This window comes from Anas acuta, chromosome 1 (genome assembly GCF_963932015.1).
Source record: "Anas acuta chromosome 1, bAnaAcu1.1, whole genome shotgun sequence".
NCBI classification, from domain to species: Eukaryota; Metazoa; Chordata; class Aves; order Anseriformes; family Anatidae; genus Anas; species Anas acuta.
The window spans coordinates 115909871-115927125 of record NC_088979.1 but is presented as its reverse complement, the minus strand read 5'-3'; the positions used below and the strand labels follow the sequence as shown (position 1 = coordinate 115927125).

Genomic DNA, 17255 nt, shown 5'->3' with positions numbered 1-17255 from the left:
TTCATTCTGCAACTTCAAAGTCAATAGCACCTTTGACTCTGATGACCAAAAGATGATGATTATTTTGATGCTAAATTAATAATCAGCTCTAAAGCAGAAGGTCACCACCAGATGGTATGTTGGAGGGAGAAGGGAACATCAAACAAGGTCACTAAGGCAGAACTCCAATCTTTACCCAAACTGACACATCTTCATTGTCCATGTAGAGGAGACAGAAGATTTGTTGTTGTTGTTGTTGTTTTTGGTTTAATACAAAATTACTAAAGAAAAAAGCACCAAATAGAAAACTCGCTTATCATTATTAAAGTCTCTCAAAGTTGGGAAAACTTGCATCCTGTACCTACACTCTGCTCTTAAAACAACAGTCATCTCTTTTGGAAATCACTCTAACAACTCCGTATCTACATCGATATCACAGCACAGATTTGAACAAATGTTTTTCTGTATTAGCCTCCTTCAGTTCAATTAAGAGACATTTTTATTTCTACACACTGCTATAGTAGGGTAGAACCTTGAAAACAAGAATATAAAGAAGATTTCTGCATTACCTGCAACTGCTTGAAGATCTCCTTTAATCACTCCCAAAACCAAAAGAAAGAGAGAGATTTTCCAAATGAAGGCAAACATAGTTAATTGTGTCCAAAAACCAATAGGCAAAGATGAAAAAATCCCTTTTAGCAAAGAGCTGTTGTCTTTAACGTCTCCTTGAAACAACCAAGCGCATTGCCCTTCTTGAAAATGTCTTGATGTCACATATAGTTAGTTGTCTTTGGAAAAAACATTAGGTAAAAAAAGAAGACATCCTTGGAAAGATCTTTTCAAGGAGAGTATTCCACTTCAGTGAAGAAACAAGGAAAGGTGATGGAAGTAAATGCCTTGGAGCTAGCAGATGGACTGAGACAATTTTTTAATTTTAATCTGGCCAGCTAAGCTCTTTACCAGAGCTTGTCATACCATTAACCGACAGTCCAAATAAGGACAGCACCTTTCACACTTAATTAACCATGTTTTTGCCTTGGCCCTTCAATTTCTGTCCATTTTTAAAATCCAGCTGGCCACAAAACATCAATGTGAGCACGCTACTCTCCAGCAGGTCTCAGTGAGCTTTATCTTTTGCTTGTACAAGTATATGTATCTAAAAATGCAGCAACTTGCTTTAGCAATGATGCATATGTGGGTAAGACTGAAGCAGTATTTCTGTAAGTTTCTGCTGGTGACAGAGGTAACACAGCCCTGCTGCCTGAGTCTGTGCTAAAGCAGGAAATCTTGTGCTGCTAAAACATTGGTTTTTGCATCCCACAACATCTGCTTCCCCCAGGATAAAATCAGGGCAAATCGCGACTCTTTCATTTCTGTTCAGATATAATCTGAGATGAGCATTAAGAACAGATTTGTGCTGATACCTGAAGAGGCGATCAGTTAAGAAGAGCTGCAGAGAGGACACAGGGTGTAGGAAAGCAGCAGCTCTCTCAGCTCCCTCCTGTCCAGGCGTCAGCTCCTTGTGGAAATGTGTACTGAGGCCAACCTGCAATGGCAGGCAGCATTCACACCACTAAAAAAAAAAAGTGGCAGGGCTGCCTCCTGGGTGGCATTACCTGGAACTAGCTGGATACTGCATTCAGATGTATCTGAGCTAACAGCTGGTTTCACTGAGGTGACTTTTGGGCAGTGGTTTTGCATAAATATTCCCAAGGCTTCCCAGATGATGGTCTGCTGAGCGATAGCACAGGGCTCCTGAGGTATACAGTGCTGACTCCTCTGTTCTGGCTGCTCTGCTGAACTCTTAATGATTCAGGTAACATTGATAATCCCTGACATTACAAACAGGACACCCACAGGAATCAAAGGAAACCACCCTTTTAGACTCTGTCTTATGACATCTAACAGACTTTGGCTGGTATTCTCGATACCAAAAAAAATGCTTTTCCTTTTTCCACAAAATTACTAAACTACACTTTATATTAAACCACTGAGCTGCTCCGACACCCTCGAACAGTTTTCTTAGAATCAGACATTTCAGATACATCAAACCAGCACTCTTCACCCTGGCTGGCTCGGTTAAGCTAGCTACACAACTGGCAGCAGCAGTACACACACACTACACCACACCGAAACTGTAAATTGAACAGTCCCTATGAGGTGAGGCATAGGAACAATCCTGCTTTCCTGCCCATAAACTTTTGAGGCTAGCTTGGGTACCTGTACTACAATGCTGGATTCAGCAACACACACCAGCCCTTCTTTAATCCTCTGCAGATGTGAGTGCTTTCATTGTCATGACTGCCATTGCTTCCATTACCCTGGGAAAATACAAATGATCAAAACTAGAATTACTTTACATACTTACAAAGGCAGAGGCTAACTCACCTAAAGAAAGCATGGTAACTAATCCTTTTAGAAAACATTCTCAGAATGTGTGAGCTTGAGTAAGAGTATGAAAAATAGTACGAAGCTTTCCTGGAGAGTTTTCATATTTAGTGTTGCTGGTTTTTTCAGCAACAAAGTACTCAAATGCAATCAGAATTTGGATAGTATAAAAACTACCTGCTTTATCTCTCTGTCAAAATGTAATAGCTTTCGATGGTACGGCTATGTCAGCCTCTGCGTGACAAAGTATTCTAAACATTTAATTTCATGTTTTTTTGTATTAGTTCAAAGCATCAATTTTATATTCAATGCTGATTTCAGCACTGCTATTCGAATTTGCAACAGCTACAAATCTCCTTCTAGGCCTTTATGACAGCAAAATGCATAGCTAAGAAAGCATAATCATCGTTTAAAGTTTATTAAAACAAGCAAAACAACTCCTGGAATAAAGTTTTCAAAGTAACCCTCAAAAACGAATGCCTCTCTTGATTTGGCTAGGACCTTTAGAGTAATGTGTTGCATAAGAGTACTGTTAATTCTTCATTTCCATCAGCCAGATTGCATCTGTTCAAAAGTATTTCGGAAAAGTATATTCTTGCTGGTAAAAAGAGGGGAAAGTAAAGACCAAGGTCCTGTCAACACCTCTGATAATAAAAAGCCAATTTTCTAACACTATATTTCTGAAAAGGATGTGATTATCCAATTCATAGTACTTTACAAGATAACAGTCCTGAAATTCTGCTATAACGCACATAGTTTAAATTTTAGTTTTTCAGATACACTTTATTCAAAAAGCTAAATCCATCCATCTGTAGCTAAACAACGCAAGATGAAAATATACCTTAATTAAATACTTCTATCAAGGGGTTGCATGATGGCTTAAAAGCTCCCTGTTTTTCAGGAAAACAGCATGACACCAAGATTACAAATTGTCTCCTGTGCCTGCACTACAGCAAGCGACTTCATGGTATGTGACAGGATTCTCCAACAAAATTCCTGATCAGTTTAGCCAAGACAATCAGGTTAGACTAAGTCTTTTCACTCATTAGGTTTCTGTGCTTGCTGTTGCCAGCATTTCTCCATGACTGCCTTTTGCTTGTGTCCCTGGTAGCAGGAGCTCTCTGGTGAACCATGTCCCAAGAATAAGCACGGCCTGAGGCTGCTTAGCTTTCCAGCTGAGCAGATCAGCCCAGCACGGCTTGTCCTACTACCACATCTTCCATCATCTAGTATTGTAAAATATTTGGACCAGAAAAATCAGGAAGTGAGGTCAACCAAAGTAATCTAACACTTCATTATTTACTCCGTCCATAATATATAAACTTATTTATAGCATTCCTCCTTTTCTGAATCAGGTGAATACATCTTACCTTGTTTGACAGTCAAAGATGATCCCCGTGCCTGTGCTTCATCTTTGGTGTTTCTCATTTCAATCCTCCTGGACAGATTTATTGCTGTTCGTCTTGGTTTTATTTGACCATCAACAGAAGCATTTTCTGCTCTTTTGAGATCTTCCATGTCTCATTCTACAATTCTTGCTTTTAAATCTAGAAACCTATGAGCCCTTTTTTTTTTTTTTGGAAGGGGTTGCCAGAGGAAATATTTCAACTCCCTTCACAACCAAGACAAGAGTGTTGCCATTGTAACTTTTGAGTCCTCCTAATTTTGTAAGGTATAGTACTTACTGAGTATTGCGACCTCATTTCAGGGTCAAATCCCAGGAGGGGAGTCCCAGAAAGAGAGAGAGATTGCTATGAATCTATGCCTGCCAGTTGACAGATACCTTTTAAAGTACACTCACGTTTTCATGATTCAGTCCTCCAGTGCTTGATGAAAAGAAGTTTTTGTTGTTGTTGTTGTTGTTGTATATATATTTTTCCTGGAAGATTTATTTCCTACAAGTTATTTCTCTTCAGCCTTGTTTCTTGTGTCACGCTTGCCAACAGTACCCTAAATCAAACTCCATGAGTCAGATCTCTTTATGGAAGCCAGTTTCAGGTCCCACACAGCCAGATTGTGGCAGTTTCTTTTAGCTATGTTTAACATTTCATGAGAACAATTGAAAACAAATTGCAAAGTATACATTAAAGAGCCCTACAAAGATTGGTTTGCTTTTAAGTATCACACCACTCTACTATTTCAGTTAAACAGGGATTGATAAACGAAATGGAGACACAGATGTGCACAAAGAGCCCTGAGTCTGTCCAGTACTCCGCATAAAAGAGCACTGCCAGAAGTTATCTCTAGAGAGCTCTAGCAATTAAAAAGAAGCAAACAAACAAACAAAAGCCACCAACAAAGGTACATGGAGTACAACTTGTCCCACGAACACTTCTAGTATTCACCACATTATCTGTTAAATGCTTATGGCTGGAACAATGTGGGCTGAGGCTGTTGGATCCATGCATTTCCCCAACTATCACTCAGGCTGTCCATACTGTTAAGCAGAAAACTGAAAAGACTACAGAAAACTATGTCTGACAAGCCAAAAAGCAGACTTGCTTGCCACAGACGCTGTGAACTAGCTGTGTGCCTTTTTAAGGACTTCAGAGCAAATAATCACTTTGAAACAAATTTGAATTAAGAGAGACATACTAAGTACATACCTTAAATGCAGTAGGATGAACTATCTTACACTTAGCTCACCAGTTATTTGTGGCAGAAGGGAAAAGAATGGTTGACAGTCGTGTTCAGCAACATCTGGAGATTTTAATATCAAATGTATTGGCATTCGCATAGCACGTATCTAACATCAATCTACAAAGGTAATCCTTTACTGTTACAAAATCAATTTAGAAAAGTGTATACATAACTTTTGTTTTTAAATATCTATAAACCAGTCAATCTAAAACAGAACAAATATTGCTTCATGATATAGACTAATTATACCGTAAGAAAAGTCCAAATTTGTAGTAAGGGAACGTTGAATATATTCATCAATTGAAAAGGTGTAGAGAAAGGGTACACATTTCTGCATTTTATCATTTATCTCTTATAATAAATACAAAGATTATCCGTGTAAGTAATGGTGGTGATGAGATTTATTGGATCTAAGTCACAAAAACTCTGGGATGAGAGGGACAGATATTGGTGGAGGGTAGTGATAAGGATATAGAATTAAAGCAAAACTTAAGTCAAAAACACAAGGTAATTGCACTAGGCTGCCCACAGTTGTACATAAAGTAACTGCACTCAGAAAATTAGGTTTTAAAATTGTTTCTATTCTCCAGAAGGAATGCTTCCTGGTTTGAGAAACAATGCTGGTTTTTGTCTTTTTTTTTTTTTTTTTTTTTTTGGATGACAGTACAGAACCTGAAATAATGACTGGATTTTCCAAACATTAGGTATTGGAGTTGCCGTGAGGGAAAGGGTCCTGAGAATTCTGTGATACCATAAAATTGTCCACACCTTTGGGTTGCCCTAAATTTTTATTTTTACTCTCTAGCCTACCTCCAGTTTTAACATCTCTGGTTTTGCAGATACACTTATGACACAAGGTGGTTTTGGTGTTTCTCTGCAACATGGTTCTTCTGAAGCTTACTGTGATACAAAGTTACTTACAGTGAGGAATAGGAGAAAGCATCCTCTTAAAACAGCCACCTTCTATCGTGTATAACTACAGAAAAAAAGTGTGCACATATCAAAATGTTATTAAAGTTTTCCATGATCACTGTCTGAGAAAAACTACATAAGTCTATATGTAGACCATGATAAACTTGTGCTAGTTTATCAAATCAAGTCCTGAGTTCAAACACTTGAACATTTGGGTATCTTTACTCAATTCTCCTGAGCAAAGTATAAATCCTGTTTGTCTAATACATAAATGTAATGTCTTCAAGATATTATATGTAATAATGTCCTTTCTAAATAAAAACAGGCTTTCAGTGAAATATCTCAAACTTATTGAGCCACAATCTACTTGCCTTTTTAATGCAAATGATGCCTTGATATTCACAGGAATAATTCCCAAAAATAAGGCAAAAAAGAGTAAAAACTATTGCCTGCATGTATTGTACCAGCATGTACTTTTAGAGCAAGATTTCTATAATTTGACATAAAAAAAAAATCACAGAAGACATTCAGAAGAGTCTACTTCTGGCTTTAAAAGATTTCAGATCTTACTCTCAAATGTCTTCAATTCACTGAAATCAATTTTTATGATGAAAATGCTCAGGGAGGAAAAAAATCAAAACTCAGCAGTCTCAAATCTCACCAGAATATTCTGAAACATGCAGACTATTTCTGTATGTAATCAGAAACCAAACTAAAAAAAATACAGCTCTAAAAAGAGTCAATATCAGATACTTAAATTAAAACAATACATAGTATTCATTCTATCTGTATGAACTGCAAAGTAGAGATACAGTCTAATAGGGTCAAAATCCTGTCTTCAGGCCTGACTCCTATGTGCTCATCCAGCTCTGAGCTATGTTTAAGTAGAATTACAAAGAACAGGCTCCAAAAGATCAAAATATTTTTACATCTTTGCGGCACATACCTGTACACATTTTCATACTCCAAGTAAAAAAATCAGTTAACAACTTACATGTATTAGCTTTAACTTACATATTTACACTTATCTACAACATTTTCTTTTCAGCCCATAACTGCATCCAAATTAAAATAATTCTTTAAATAAATACACAACAAACAAACAAAATACTTCTTGTGGTAATTTTTCTCTTCCTTGCAAGGTAGGAAGAGCCCAAATTCTGCTAAGCAGAGTTCTAGTTACTTCATACAGCAACATCTTTGCCAGGTGAATTGAATCTGGCTGATTCCATTTATTAGCTACTGCTGCCACTGTGCTGTTGAAAGTACAGTTGCAAGATCAGGTCTCGGATTTCTTCTCTTTTGCTTCTGATCAGCTGACGAGGAAACCACTTCTCCAGGTGCACCGGCTGTTCAAAGTTAACTATGGGATTCTAGTAACAAAAAAAAAAAAAAAAAAAAAAAAGAGAGAAATATTTACAGCTTGAATTTCCTAGAGTGACCTTCAAAAACATTTTCAAAGTCTTCCATTACTGCTGAGACCATGCACGCACAAACAAGTTACCACGAGACATAGTAACAGAGCTCAAAGCTAAATTCTCGTTCCTCTACGGTAATCATATACATACAAACCACAAGCTACTCATGGTAAACACAAAACACATCATTTCTCTTAAAGATACTTCAGTATAAGCTCATATTCAAGACTGATTCCAAGTACTGTAATACAACTGGACATGCACACTTCAGTCACAAGATGGGTACGATCACACTATTGGGAAGGGTCAAACATACAGCAGCCAAGCAAGAGGAGGTTCTGAGGCCTCACGCATGTTTTTTATTGTCATGAGCTGGTCTGTCTGATAGAATGGAACAAAGAAGCAAGAACACTGCTAGCAGGTCTAGCAGGCCATGAGAGGGGAAAATTCGGAACAAAAGAGGATAGCAAATTTAAATGGATGGAAGAGGTTGATAGCTCTGGCAATAAGACTGCAATACCACAGCTCAATTGCCAAAGTTTTTGTTTGTTTGTTTGTTTGTTTTTTTAGCTCCTCTTCCCCTTGTCATTCTTTTACCATGCTTATATTTCACCTTCTCCTTCCTGTGAATAAAGTATACAATAAATTGAAAAAAAAGTGAGAAACTACATCATGATGTGCGGTCTATAAGCCATGTTGAGAACAAACTACAACCACCTGGCCTTGCTTCTGCAATGAGAACACAGCCACGCTGTTAGAGAACGGGAAGCTCAGTAGCTTTGGTAAAAATAAAAAAATGTCTTGTACCTACACAATAGCTCAACCTCTCTATCAAAGAATAACTGAATGGATGAGGCTGTAAGAAACTTCTGGAGGTCACAGGGTTCAGACTCCCTGTTCAAGAAGGGCCAACTAGAGCAGGTTGCCCAGGACCTCTCTAAAATGAAGAATTATGGATTTGACAGATGGACAACTCTATGGGTAAGGAATTGGTGGGCTGGTTGCACTCCAAGACTCACAGGCAATGGCTCCATGCCCAGGTGGAGACCAGTGACAAGCTGTGTTCCTCAGGGGTCAGTCTGGGACAGACGCTAACACCTTCATCAGTGACATGGGCAGTGGGACTGAGCGCACCCTCAGCAAGTTTACGGATGACACCGAGCTGTGTGGTGCAGTCGACATGCTGGAGGCAAGAGATGCCATCCAGAGGGACCTGGACAGGCCTGGGGGAACCTCATGATCGTCAGCAAGGCCAAACGCAAGGTCCTGCACCTGGGCTGGTGCAACCCCAAGCACAAATATAAGCAGGGTGATGAGTGGACAGAGATGAGAACCACAAAGAAGGACTTGGACTGGTGGATGAAAAGCTCAACATGAGTCAGCAAGGTGTGCCCGCAGCCCAGAAATAGCCAACCATATCTTGGGCTGCATCAAAAACAGCATGGCCAGCAGAGTGAGGGAGCTGATTGTCCGCCTCTGCTCTGCTCTTGTGAGATCCCACCTCGAGTGCTGCGTTTGGCTAAGGGGCCCCCAGCATAAGAAAGAGATAGACCTGTTAGAGCAGGTCCAGAGGAGGGCCGTGAAGATGATCAGAGGGCTGAAGCACCACACCTACGAAGACAGGCTAGGGGAGTTGGGGTTAACTAGCCTGGAGAAGAGAAGGCTCCAGGTAGATCGTACAATGGCCTTCAAGTACTTAAAGGTGGCCTACAGGAAAGCTGAGGAGGGACTGTTTATCAGGGAGTGTAATGGTAGGACAAGGGATCACTTGTTTAAAACTAAAGGATGGTAGGATTTAGATTAAATACACATTAGGAAGAAATTTTTCACACGATTGAGTGGTGAGGCACTGGCACAGGCTGCCCAGATGGAAGAAGAGTTGGGGAGATTCTAGAGACAATGTCTGAAGCCCAGTGGCTGCAGATGTTTAAACTTATGTGCTGAACAGGAAAGAGAGGCTCCCTTAGCTCTGTGCATTCTCTCTTAAGGATTCAACCTCTTTGCAGATGCAGTTGCCTGCAGAGAGACACTCAAAGGCAAATGGAAAAGCTGAATGAAGTTCAAGAGGCTACAAGAGGACCTGCACAGGAAATACGTCTTTGTACCATCTGTAGGCCAGAAAAGTGTAAACTACATAGGATCCAAATACATCCATATAGTTAGAGATCTTAAATGTTTCAATGTAAATGCAGTATTAAACCACGGGCTCAGAAAAGCCTGCCTAAGAAACACAGGAGAAATTGTCTGTGCTCCAGATACAAAGACACCCTGCTACTACATGAAGAATGGGTTTTATCTATTCCTCATATGCCTTTGACAATTTTAGAGTCTGAGCATCATGTCTTCTATCTGAGCATTAGCCTAAGGAACAGAGGATTGAAGTAATGTGGGGAAAAAGGGAAGGTAGCTTCCATTAGTACCTGGAAGAAGCTTTCCACATATTGCAGCAAATACACCCCACAATCACTGCTGTTATCTTGTTTAGGCACCCGGGGACAGAAGTCAACCATCGTTGATTTACTGAATTCCCGACGTGTCTTTCGTTTAGCTTCCCATTCCACTTCAAGGTACCTATTGAAAAAAAAAAAAAAAAAAGACTAAGTTTAATGCATTTTGGGATACTTCTCCGTATTGTTCTGAAGCTGGACAAAATGCTAAAATAGCTTTAATCATTTTCTTTCACAGAATCTGACAAAGAAATTCATACTAGGAGCAACAAAATCTCCACTACTTAATATTCTATCACACTCAGATGCAGCTTTACCACATAATAATGCAATACACAAAGGAAAAGATGTGTGAATTATTTAAAATAATAAAAAAGTCATTTGCACTGAGTTTATTCAAGCTTTTAGGATACTATAACATTTTAAAAACCGAGCTTAAGGAAGAACTCAAGGAATCTTTCCTGGCTATCACCCAGATTTTGCTTGGGTTCAACCTAAGAAGCCAGCAGTATTTTTCTACCCTAAAAAAAATTAGACCATTAAAAATTCAGAATTCACCTTTTGAATAACTTCAGTTATAACTGCACCAATTATAACCCTTACATAATACCATTGACTGAGTGCATCAACTTCCCCATTTGTTGTCAGTGAAATAAATCATAAGGAACCACTTGTATCAGCTCAATGTTCCTAAGTTCACTGGGCCTAATAGGATTCATCCCTGAATACTGAAGGTGTTAGCAGATGTTATAGCAGGACCTCTCTCAATTATCTACCAAAGGTCCTGAGAGTCTGGGGAGGTCCCGTCAGACTGTAAACTAGCCAATGTTATCCCAGTTTACAAGAAGAACGCAAGAGAAAGCCCTGGAAATTACAGACCTCTTAGATTAACTTTAATACCTGGAAAAATTACAGAGATTATCCTGGTTACCACTGAAAGGCAGTTAAACGATAACACAATCATCAGGCCCAGCAAACACAGGTTCACAAAAGAAAAGTTCTGTCTCACTGATTTGATATCCTTCTATGGTAAGATCACCAAGGGAAAGCAGCAGATGTATTTTTCTGGATTTTACTAAGACTTTTGATACTGTCACCTCAGAGTATCCTTCTGCACAAATTGTCCAACTGTGAGATGAGCAAGTACACGCTACACTGGCTCCACGTTAGGCCTCAAAGACTCGTAGTGAAAGGGGCTGCATCTCGCTGGCAGCTGATCACCAGTTGTGTACCCTAGGGCTCAATTCTAGGGCTGTTTTTCACATTTTTACCAGTGATCTGGATGCAGGAGTGGCAAGTTTGCCAATGATACTAAACTGGGAGTTGATGTTGACTTTCTGAAGGGAAGAGAAGCCTTTCAAGAGGTATCTGAATAGACTAGACCATTGGGCAATCATCAACAGCATAAAGTTCTTGAAAGGTAAATGCCAGATGCTGCACCTGGGACAGAGTAATGCCAGACAGGGGTAGAGACTGGGAAACGAGTGGCAGGAAAGCAGTTGTGCAGAGAGGGACCTGGGGGTGCTGGCTGACAGTGGGCTCCATGTGAGCCAAGAGGGTGCCCCAGCAGCCAAAGTAAACTACAGGTAACTACAGCCATGGTAAAGTACATTTTGGGATGCATTCAATACAGCATGGCTAGCTGGTCAATAAAGGTGATTATCCCACTGTATTTAGCATTGGTATGGCATCTTAAAAATACCTTCCAATGCAGAACTGGAGGGGAAAAATTACTTCTAATTATTATTTATTCACAATTTCAAAAGACTGCTCACTTTACAATTTTTGCATTATATCTATTGCAGAACAAAGACAGCTTTCTGGCACAAATCTCTGTAATGCTGTTATAATATTGTTGTGGCTGTTTATGGGTTTTCTTTTAGCAACAGAAATACACATCTTTATAGAGGAAAGCATTTTGAACATAGAAATATGACCAGCAGTATCTCTTTCACATAATAGAAACTGTAGTTACTTACTCTCTCAAAACCTGAACTGTCTTCTGCACGGAACCAGCTTTCAAAGAATCTAAGATCAGTATACAAGGCCTGTAAACAATGACAAAAAATCAGTTTAGTGTTTCACTACCAACACAAAGATTTATTTTTTTTTTGTATACGGCTTAACAAGAGCATTAATAGCTGAACAAACCCACAAAAAAAAAAAAAAAAAAAAGCAAAAACAGACAAGTCCCTACATTTGTAGCTGTATGACAAATAGCTGAATTAATCACTGCAGAATTTCTTAATAAGCCCTTTAATGATACAAAAGTTACAAAAGTACTATGAAAACACAAACATACCTTTTACAAATTTGCCTTTTGGAACTACTCAGGGAGATCTGGGAGAAGAGAAAATAAAATTAACCTTACAAAAATTACAAGTATAAACCCAAATGTTTTTACAGATTTAAAGGTAAAGCCAGAAAGACTCCCATTTCAGAAAGAGAGAAACCACTAAGAAATTATTTTTTTTAAATTTGAAACCATAACATAGGCAACATAGATAGGTAAAGGAAGATGCCAGGCTAATTCAAAGTGCCTTGGACATGCTGCAAGCCATGCAAATAACAACAGCAGCTGCAAAAAGGATAATGCAAAATCATTGGTCAAGTCTCAGAGCCTTCAGAAATTGAGTAATACATTTCCTCTGTCAGCACAGAAAGGCACTTACTTTAGAAATACCTGCATCCAGGACTGAGGCAGAAGCAGCAATTTCATTGCCACCTAGTACAAAAGAACAAATGTATAAAGTCTTAAGAAAAGATTTCCTAACGGAAATATTTTCATTTTCAAATTCATGATTATTATCATTCAAAAAACGTAATAAAATATGAACTAATTTTGTTTCCCTTCTGAACGTTTCAAAAGCAAAGTTACCGTGGGCATTCCTTCCTGATAAAATTCTTAATGAAATCAAAGAACTTTCTACTCATGATGGGATCTGAGCAACCGCTTTACATGTCCCTTCCATTATTTTCCACACTTACTGGCAAAAGGAATGCAGTGCAGTCCTTGCTATGCATGGTAATACAAAAACATATTACATCTGTATAGATACTTTATAGATACTGAGATACTTTTAAAGACATTATCTCTCTCCTTCAAGGATTAAGAAAGTATTAGAACTATATACAACAACATAATTTTCTTATAGGTCATTTACCTTTTGAGAATAAATTTCTGTTTGCATCCATTTCTTCTTCTTCAGGAAAAGCCAACACTGAAGCAGTTACAGTGTTCTCACTCCCCTTCTCTGACTGAAGTGAATTCTGATAGGGACACTCCTCATATACAGCTTCTTCTAACCAAGGAAAACAGATAACTGCAATGTACCAATGAGACCTGCCCAGCAATGGGGAGAGGGGGGAAAAACGTCAAAATTCTATAACATTTGGTTCTGAAAAGGATATGAGAAATTTTTATAACACTGAGAACTCATAGACAACTGTTGGACAACACGTAACTGGTGTTGCAATGTTACTTCATGGCATCACACACAAATCCTCTCACTCACTTTTTACTTTTCATTATGGCATAACTGCAAAAAATAAATATTAATTCCTTCCACAGCAAATTATAATTCCCTTATCACCCATCCAACTGTAAATAAAATAAGGTAATAAAATAATCTATGATGGTAATCTCAGCTTTGAATACAGCTGAGGGTATGGCATGCCTCTAGCTTTATCTCTTTCTGCAGATACTTAACATATGCAACTCGCAATTACTATTCATCTTTGCTGGAACTTCCACATGCAGAACAGTTCTTCAGCCAGGCCTAGGTACAGTATTCCTCCTGCTCCTTTTACCAATAACACCATGAGCTGCTGGGATTTCTTTATAGAAATATAACTTGCATGGGAATCATCATAATTATATGCAATTTATTTTGAAATATATAAAAGCATTTTGCAGTAAAACCAAGAAAAAAGATGAATAGGTTACTGAAAATGATAATTCATAAATAACTTTTGGAAAGACTTTAAAATTACTCATTCCACACTTTGTGGTTACTTCTTCAAAATCTAATGTGCTCATTTCCAATTATCCAAGTCTACAGCCATAGATTTTAAATCATCGTAACATTCAAATATTTAATCTTTATATATCAGTAAAAGGTATTTAAAACACAGAGACTTACTCCTCATTCACAGGCACAAAGATATAATCTTTATTGAAGATGTTTATGTGGCGAGTCCATGTTCTTACTCTTTTGTGTCTTCTTTGTGCCGCTCTGCGGAAACCAAATGACAATTACTGTTCAGTTTTGTTCTTTTTAGCTAGACTAAGGTATGTGGATTGGTACTCCTACATATTCCCAATGCCTATATGCTTTTTCCATTTGTTCTTGACATTTCTCTGACAGAAAAAATATACCAGCAGAACATTAAGCCCAAGTGACTAAACCCAAACACAAAACCAGAATTTCCAAATGTATCTCCTGATTGAGAACGGCTACAGGCCTTGAAATACAGTGAATTAAGTGTCCGTCTAGTTCCATGAGAAGGTTACAGACAGTCCAGCCTTGTAAAAGGAATCAGACCAAGGCACAACAGGTTTCTTAACACGGACCATTTTGTCTCCACCCCAGAACATTCAGGGTCAGAAGACAGGCACTTAAACTGATGGGAGACATTCTTAGAAGCACAACTTGTATTTCTGAGACTTCTTTGAAAATACTCGAGAAGTCACATTTTTCCTTTAACAGAGGTTTCATGAGCAATGACTGTGACACAGAAACAAGATGGCACCCCTCTTTCTGCAAGTGGCCTCGTTCACCAAAAAAATGAAGAAAATGGGGACTTCATTAATAGAAAAAAGATCAGTTCAGGGATAAAAACAAACAAACAAACAAACAAAAAACTTTGACAAGCGTAGTGATGGAAACAATACAAAAACACTTGGCAGATGATCACTCCAAGAAGCTGCACTCTCAAACACCAGTGTTGAGAAGAAACTGCAAGTGTGCTACGGACAGTCCCACCGCTTGCACAGACTTAGCTGGAAGTGCAAAGCAACACAGGGTTCTTAAGCTCTTATTGACAACTTTTTGTGAAACTGTCCAACTCCGGGATGTTAGTGTAAAAAAATCCCATGTGTATACAGTTGATGTGCAAGATAAATTTCTTAGTAAAATATTGGACAGTAATTTATTATTAATATGTAGCATGAATTACGTGGTAAATCTAAAATTATTTCTAAATGTACAACTTCTTAAAATTATGTGCTACCTTGCAAAACTCTGAGTTTATAATAAAATTATCAAAATCTAAGTAATTGCCTAAAGCGAAGACTCTCAAAGTTGGAGAAAGGTGGTAACACTTTCATTCCTACTCTGTATGAATTGTGTACAGATTTTAATGAAAAAGACAAGAATTCTTAAATAGTGAGCAACAACATTTAACCACTAGCCCTTTGGAGAACAGTGATTACTGTTTTATGTGCTAATTTGGAGACAATCTGTGGAACGTCTGAATAGCAGCAACAAATAGCTTACTTCTGGTCAGTATGCCATCTGAAATTAACTTACGAAACTTTGGGATCTCCCTCAGAGTTCTTTTCTGTCCTGGTCAGGCACTTATAGAAGAAGCTACTAAATATGTGCGTACGTTCAGCAAGATGTTTTGGAGCCTTCTCCAACAGCAGGTATCTACCAAAGAAAAAAGAAGGAAATTGTTATATTCCCTTTTTAGAAAGTATCATTACGGATAAAAACAAGAACGATTATTTTAATGATTTAGCAAACTCAGATTATACTTATCAGTTGTCTTCACAGCTGCTAATCATGCCAAACTTTTCTGTCTGCTCTACTTTGAACAGGCACATGGATGGACACCAGCTACTAAGAATACAGGTACATTTATCTCAAGTTTGTGCTCTGGTATCAATGCCGCTACGTTTATCTTCAAAGTTATGTTTCTGGGCTTTTCAACTAAGCCAGGATTAAAAATCTGGCCAAATATAAGCCTATGCAGTGCTATACTTCTGCATTTTCAAAAAGCATAGAACAGGTTAGTAGTATAAATTGTCCATTTTATTTCTACAGGCTATGCACATGAAAGTTGACACATACATTCAGGAACTCGCTTTTTATGATTTTACCGTTGACCATTTTACTACCAACATTATCTTGAATGTTTACTCTGTAATCCTAGAAGGCCAAAATTTTAATGATTTCAATGATCTTAAAATTTTAGTCACACTACACAAGGTGCCTTCAGCTTCACCTGATGACTCATGTAACACTGTCATTTATCATACAGTTTGCGGCATGATGTAAACTGAAAATATGGGAAGAAGTCTAATTTAAAAAGCAGAGGGCTTTCTGCAGTAATTGCATTAAATTCCTTATTCAAATCTTTTTCTGGTAAGAAGGAGCTTTAGCTATTACAAGGGTCATGCTATGTGGTTTATTTTAGTTTAGAACAGAAGATAGGAAGGCTTCACTGTAACGCTACATCAAAACACTCTGGTACATGTTTCCTTTACCATTCCTTTAGGCTAGAAGTTTTGTCTGGCTTGTTATTGGTTACAGTTACTACTGACATGCTGGATGCCAAGCTAAATGAAATTCTTGCAGACAGCCCTCAAAAAAGCCAGAATTCTGCTTAGGTTTAAGTCAGCACCAGGAAAATAAATCTCTGCTTTAGGGAATGGTGGCCTACAATGCCAGTTCTCAAGAAGTTACTTTCACAAGTAACTTAAGTAGGATGGCATGAAGCTGCTAAGGCAACCACAACCTCCTCAAAAAGTGTTAGCTATGTTCCTTTCTGCAGGAGCCACGTATCAGAAAAATCCCTGAACTCTTGCAAAGAATAGCTGAGAATAAATTTCATGCAAACGTAGTAAATAAACTACCCAGTACAGACCCTCTGCTTTGCTCAATTGCCTGATGAAAACTGCTCAGCACTTTCTGTTTTGTGAGGTCCCCATGCAGCCTTTTTTCTTCTCCAGCTTTTCTGTATCACAGCCCTTTTGAGGGCCAACGAGAATGAAATTGGAACAGATAAAACTGCTAAGAGTATGCAAGAACTTTTAAAAAAGCCAAACTTACCATGTCATCATACTGTTTCTTTTTAAACTGTTATAGCATATTTAGTGACCGATATTTACAGTTAGAGTTAAGTCCAGATCAAGTCTGAGGAACAAGGAAACAATTAAGTCTATGATTACTTACTTAAGATAGAAATCAATGATGACATCATTAAGAAACTCCCCATATTCTAAACACTCTAGATCTTCTCTTGTGACTCCTAGTCCTCCTTTTGCAGGTGGGGGTGGATAAACAATCAGACTAGAAAATAAAAATCACATTATAACAGCAAAAAAAACATGTTTTACTTCACACTTCCTATTATGGCTGTTCTGCATGGAAAATAATTTCTAGAAAACAAATGGTAGTTCTTAAAGCCATTAACTACCTCAAAAGCCCTTCACCCAATACTAAGAGTGTTTACAGAAGTGTAAGTG

At 38.2% G+C, this 17255-nt stretch overlaps 1 protein-coding gene across 12 annotated transcripts in view; it reads right to left on the bottom strand.

The window, feature by feature from the left end:
- Positions 1 to 5056: 5056 nt before the first annotated feature.
- Positions 5057 to 17255, bottom strand: part of SENP7 (SUMO specific peptidase 7) — a 43803-nt gene continuing 31604 nt past the window's right edge. For 11 of the 12 annotated variants that reach the window (XM_068695004.1, XM_068694964.1, XM_068695011.1 and 8 more), the window contains 9 exons: positions 16963 to 17079; positions 15316 to 15435; positions 13927 to 14019; positions 12949 to 13127; positions 12457 to 12509; positions 12087 to 12124; positions 11764 to 11832; positions 9758 to 9908; positions 5057 to 7292 (listed from right to left, as the gene is read on the bottom strand). In XM_068695004.1, coding sequence (XP_068551105.1) covers positions 7155 to 7292; positions 9758 to 9908; positions 11764 to 11832; positions 12087 to 12124; positions 12457 to 12509; positions 12949 to 13127; positions 13927 to 14019; positions 15316 to 15435; positions 16963 to 17079 — 958 coding nt within the window. In that variant the 3' untranslated portion in view covers positions 5057 to 7154. Of the gene's footprint in view, positions 7293 to 9757; positions 9909 to 11763; positions 11833 to 12086; positions 12125 to 12456; positions 12510 to 12948; positions 13128 to 13926; positions 14020 to 15315; positions 15436 to 16962; positions 17080 to 17255 lie in introns of those variants that run through there. The other variant, XR_011100495.1, reaches the window with a different exon arrangement.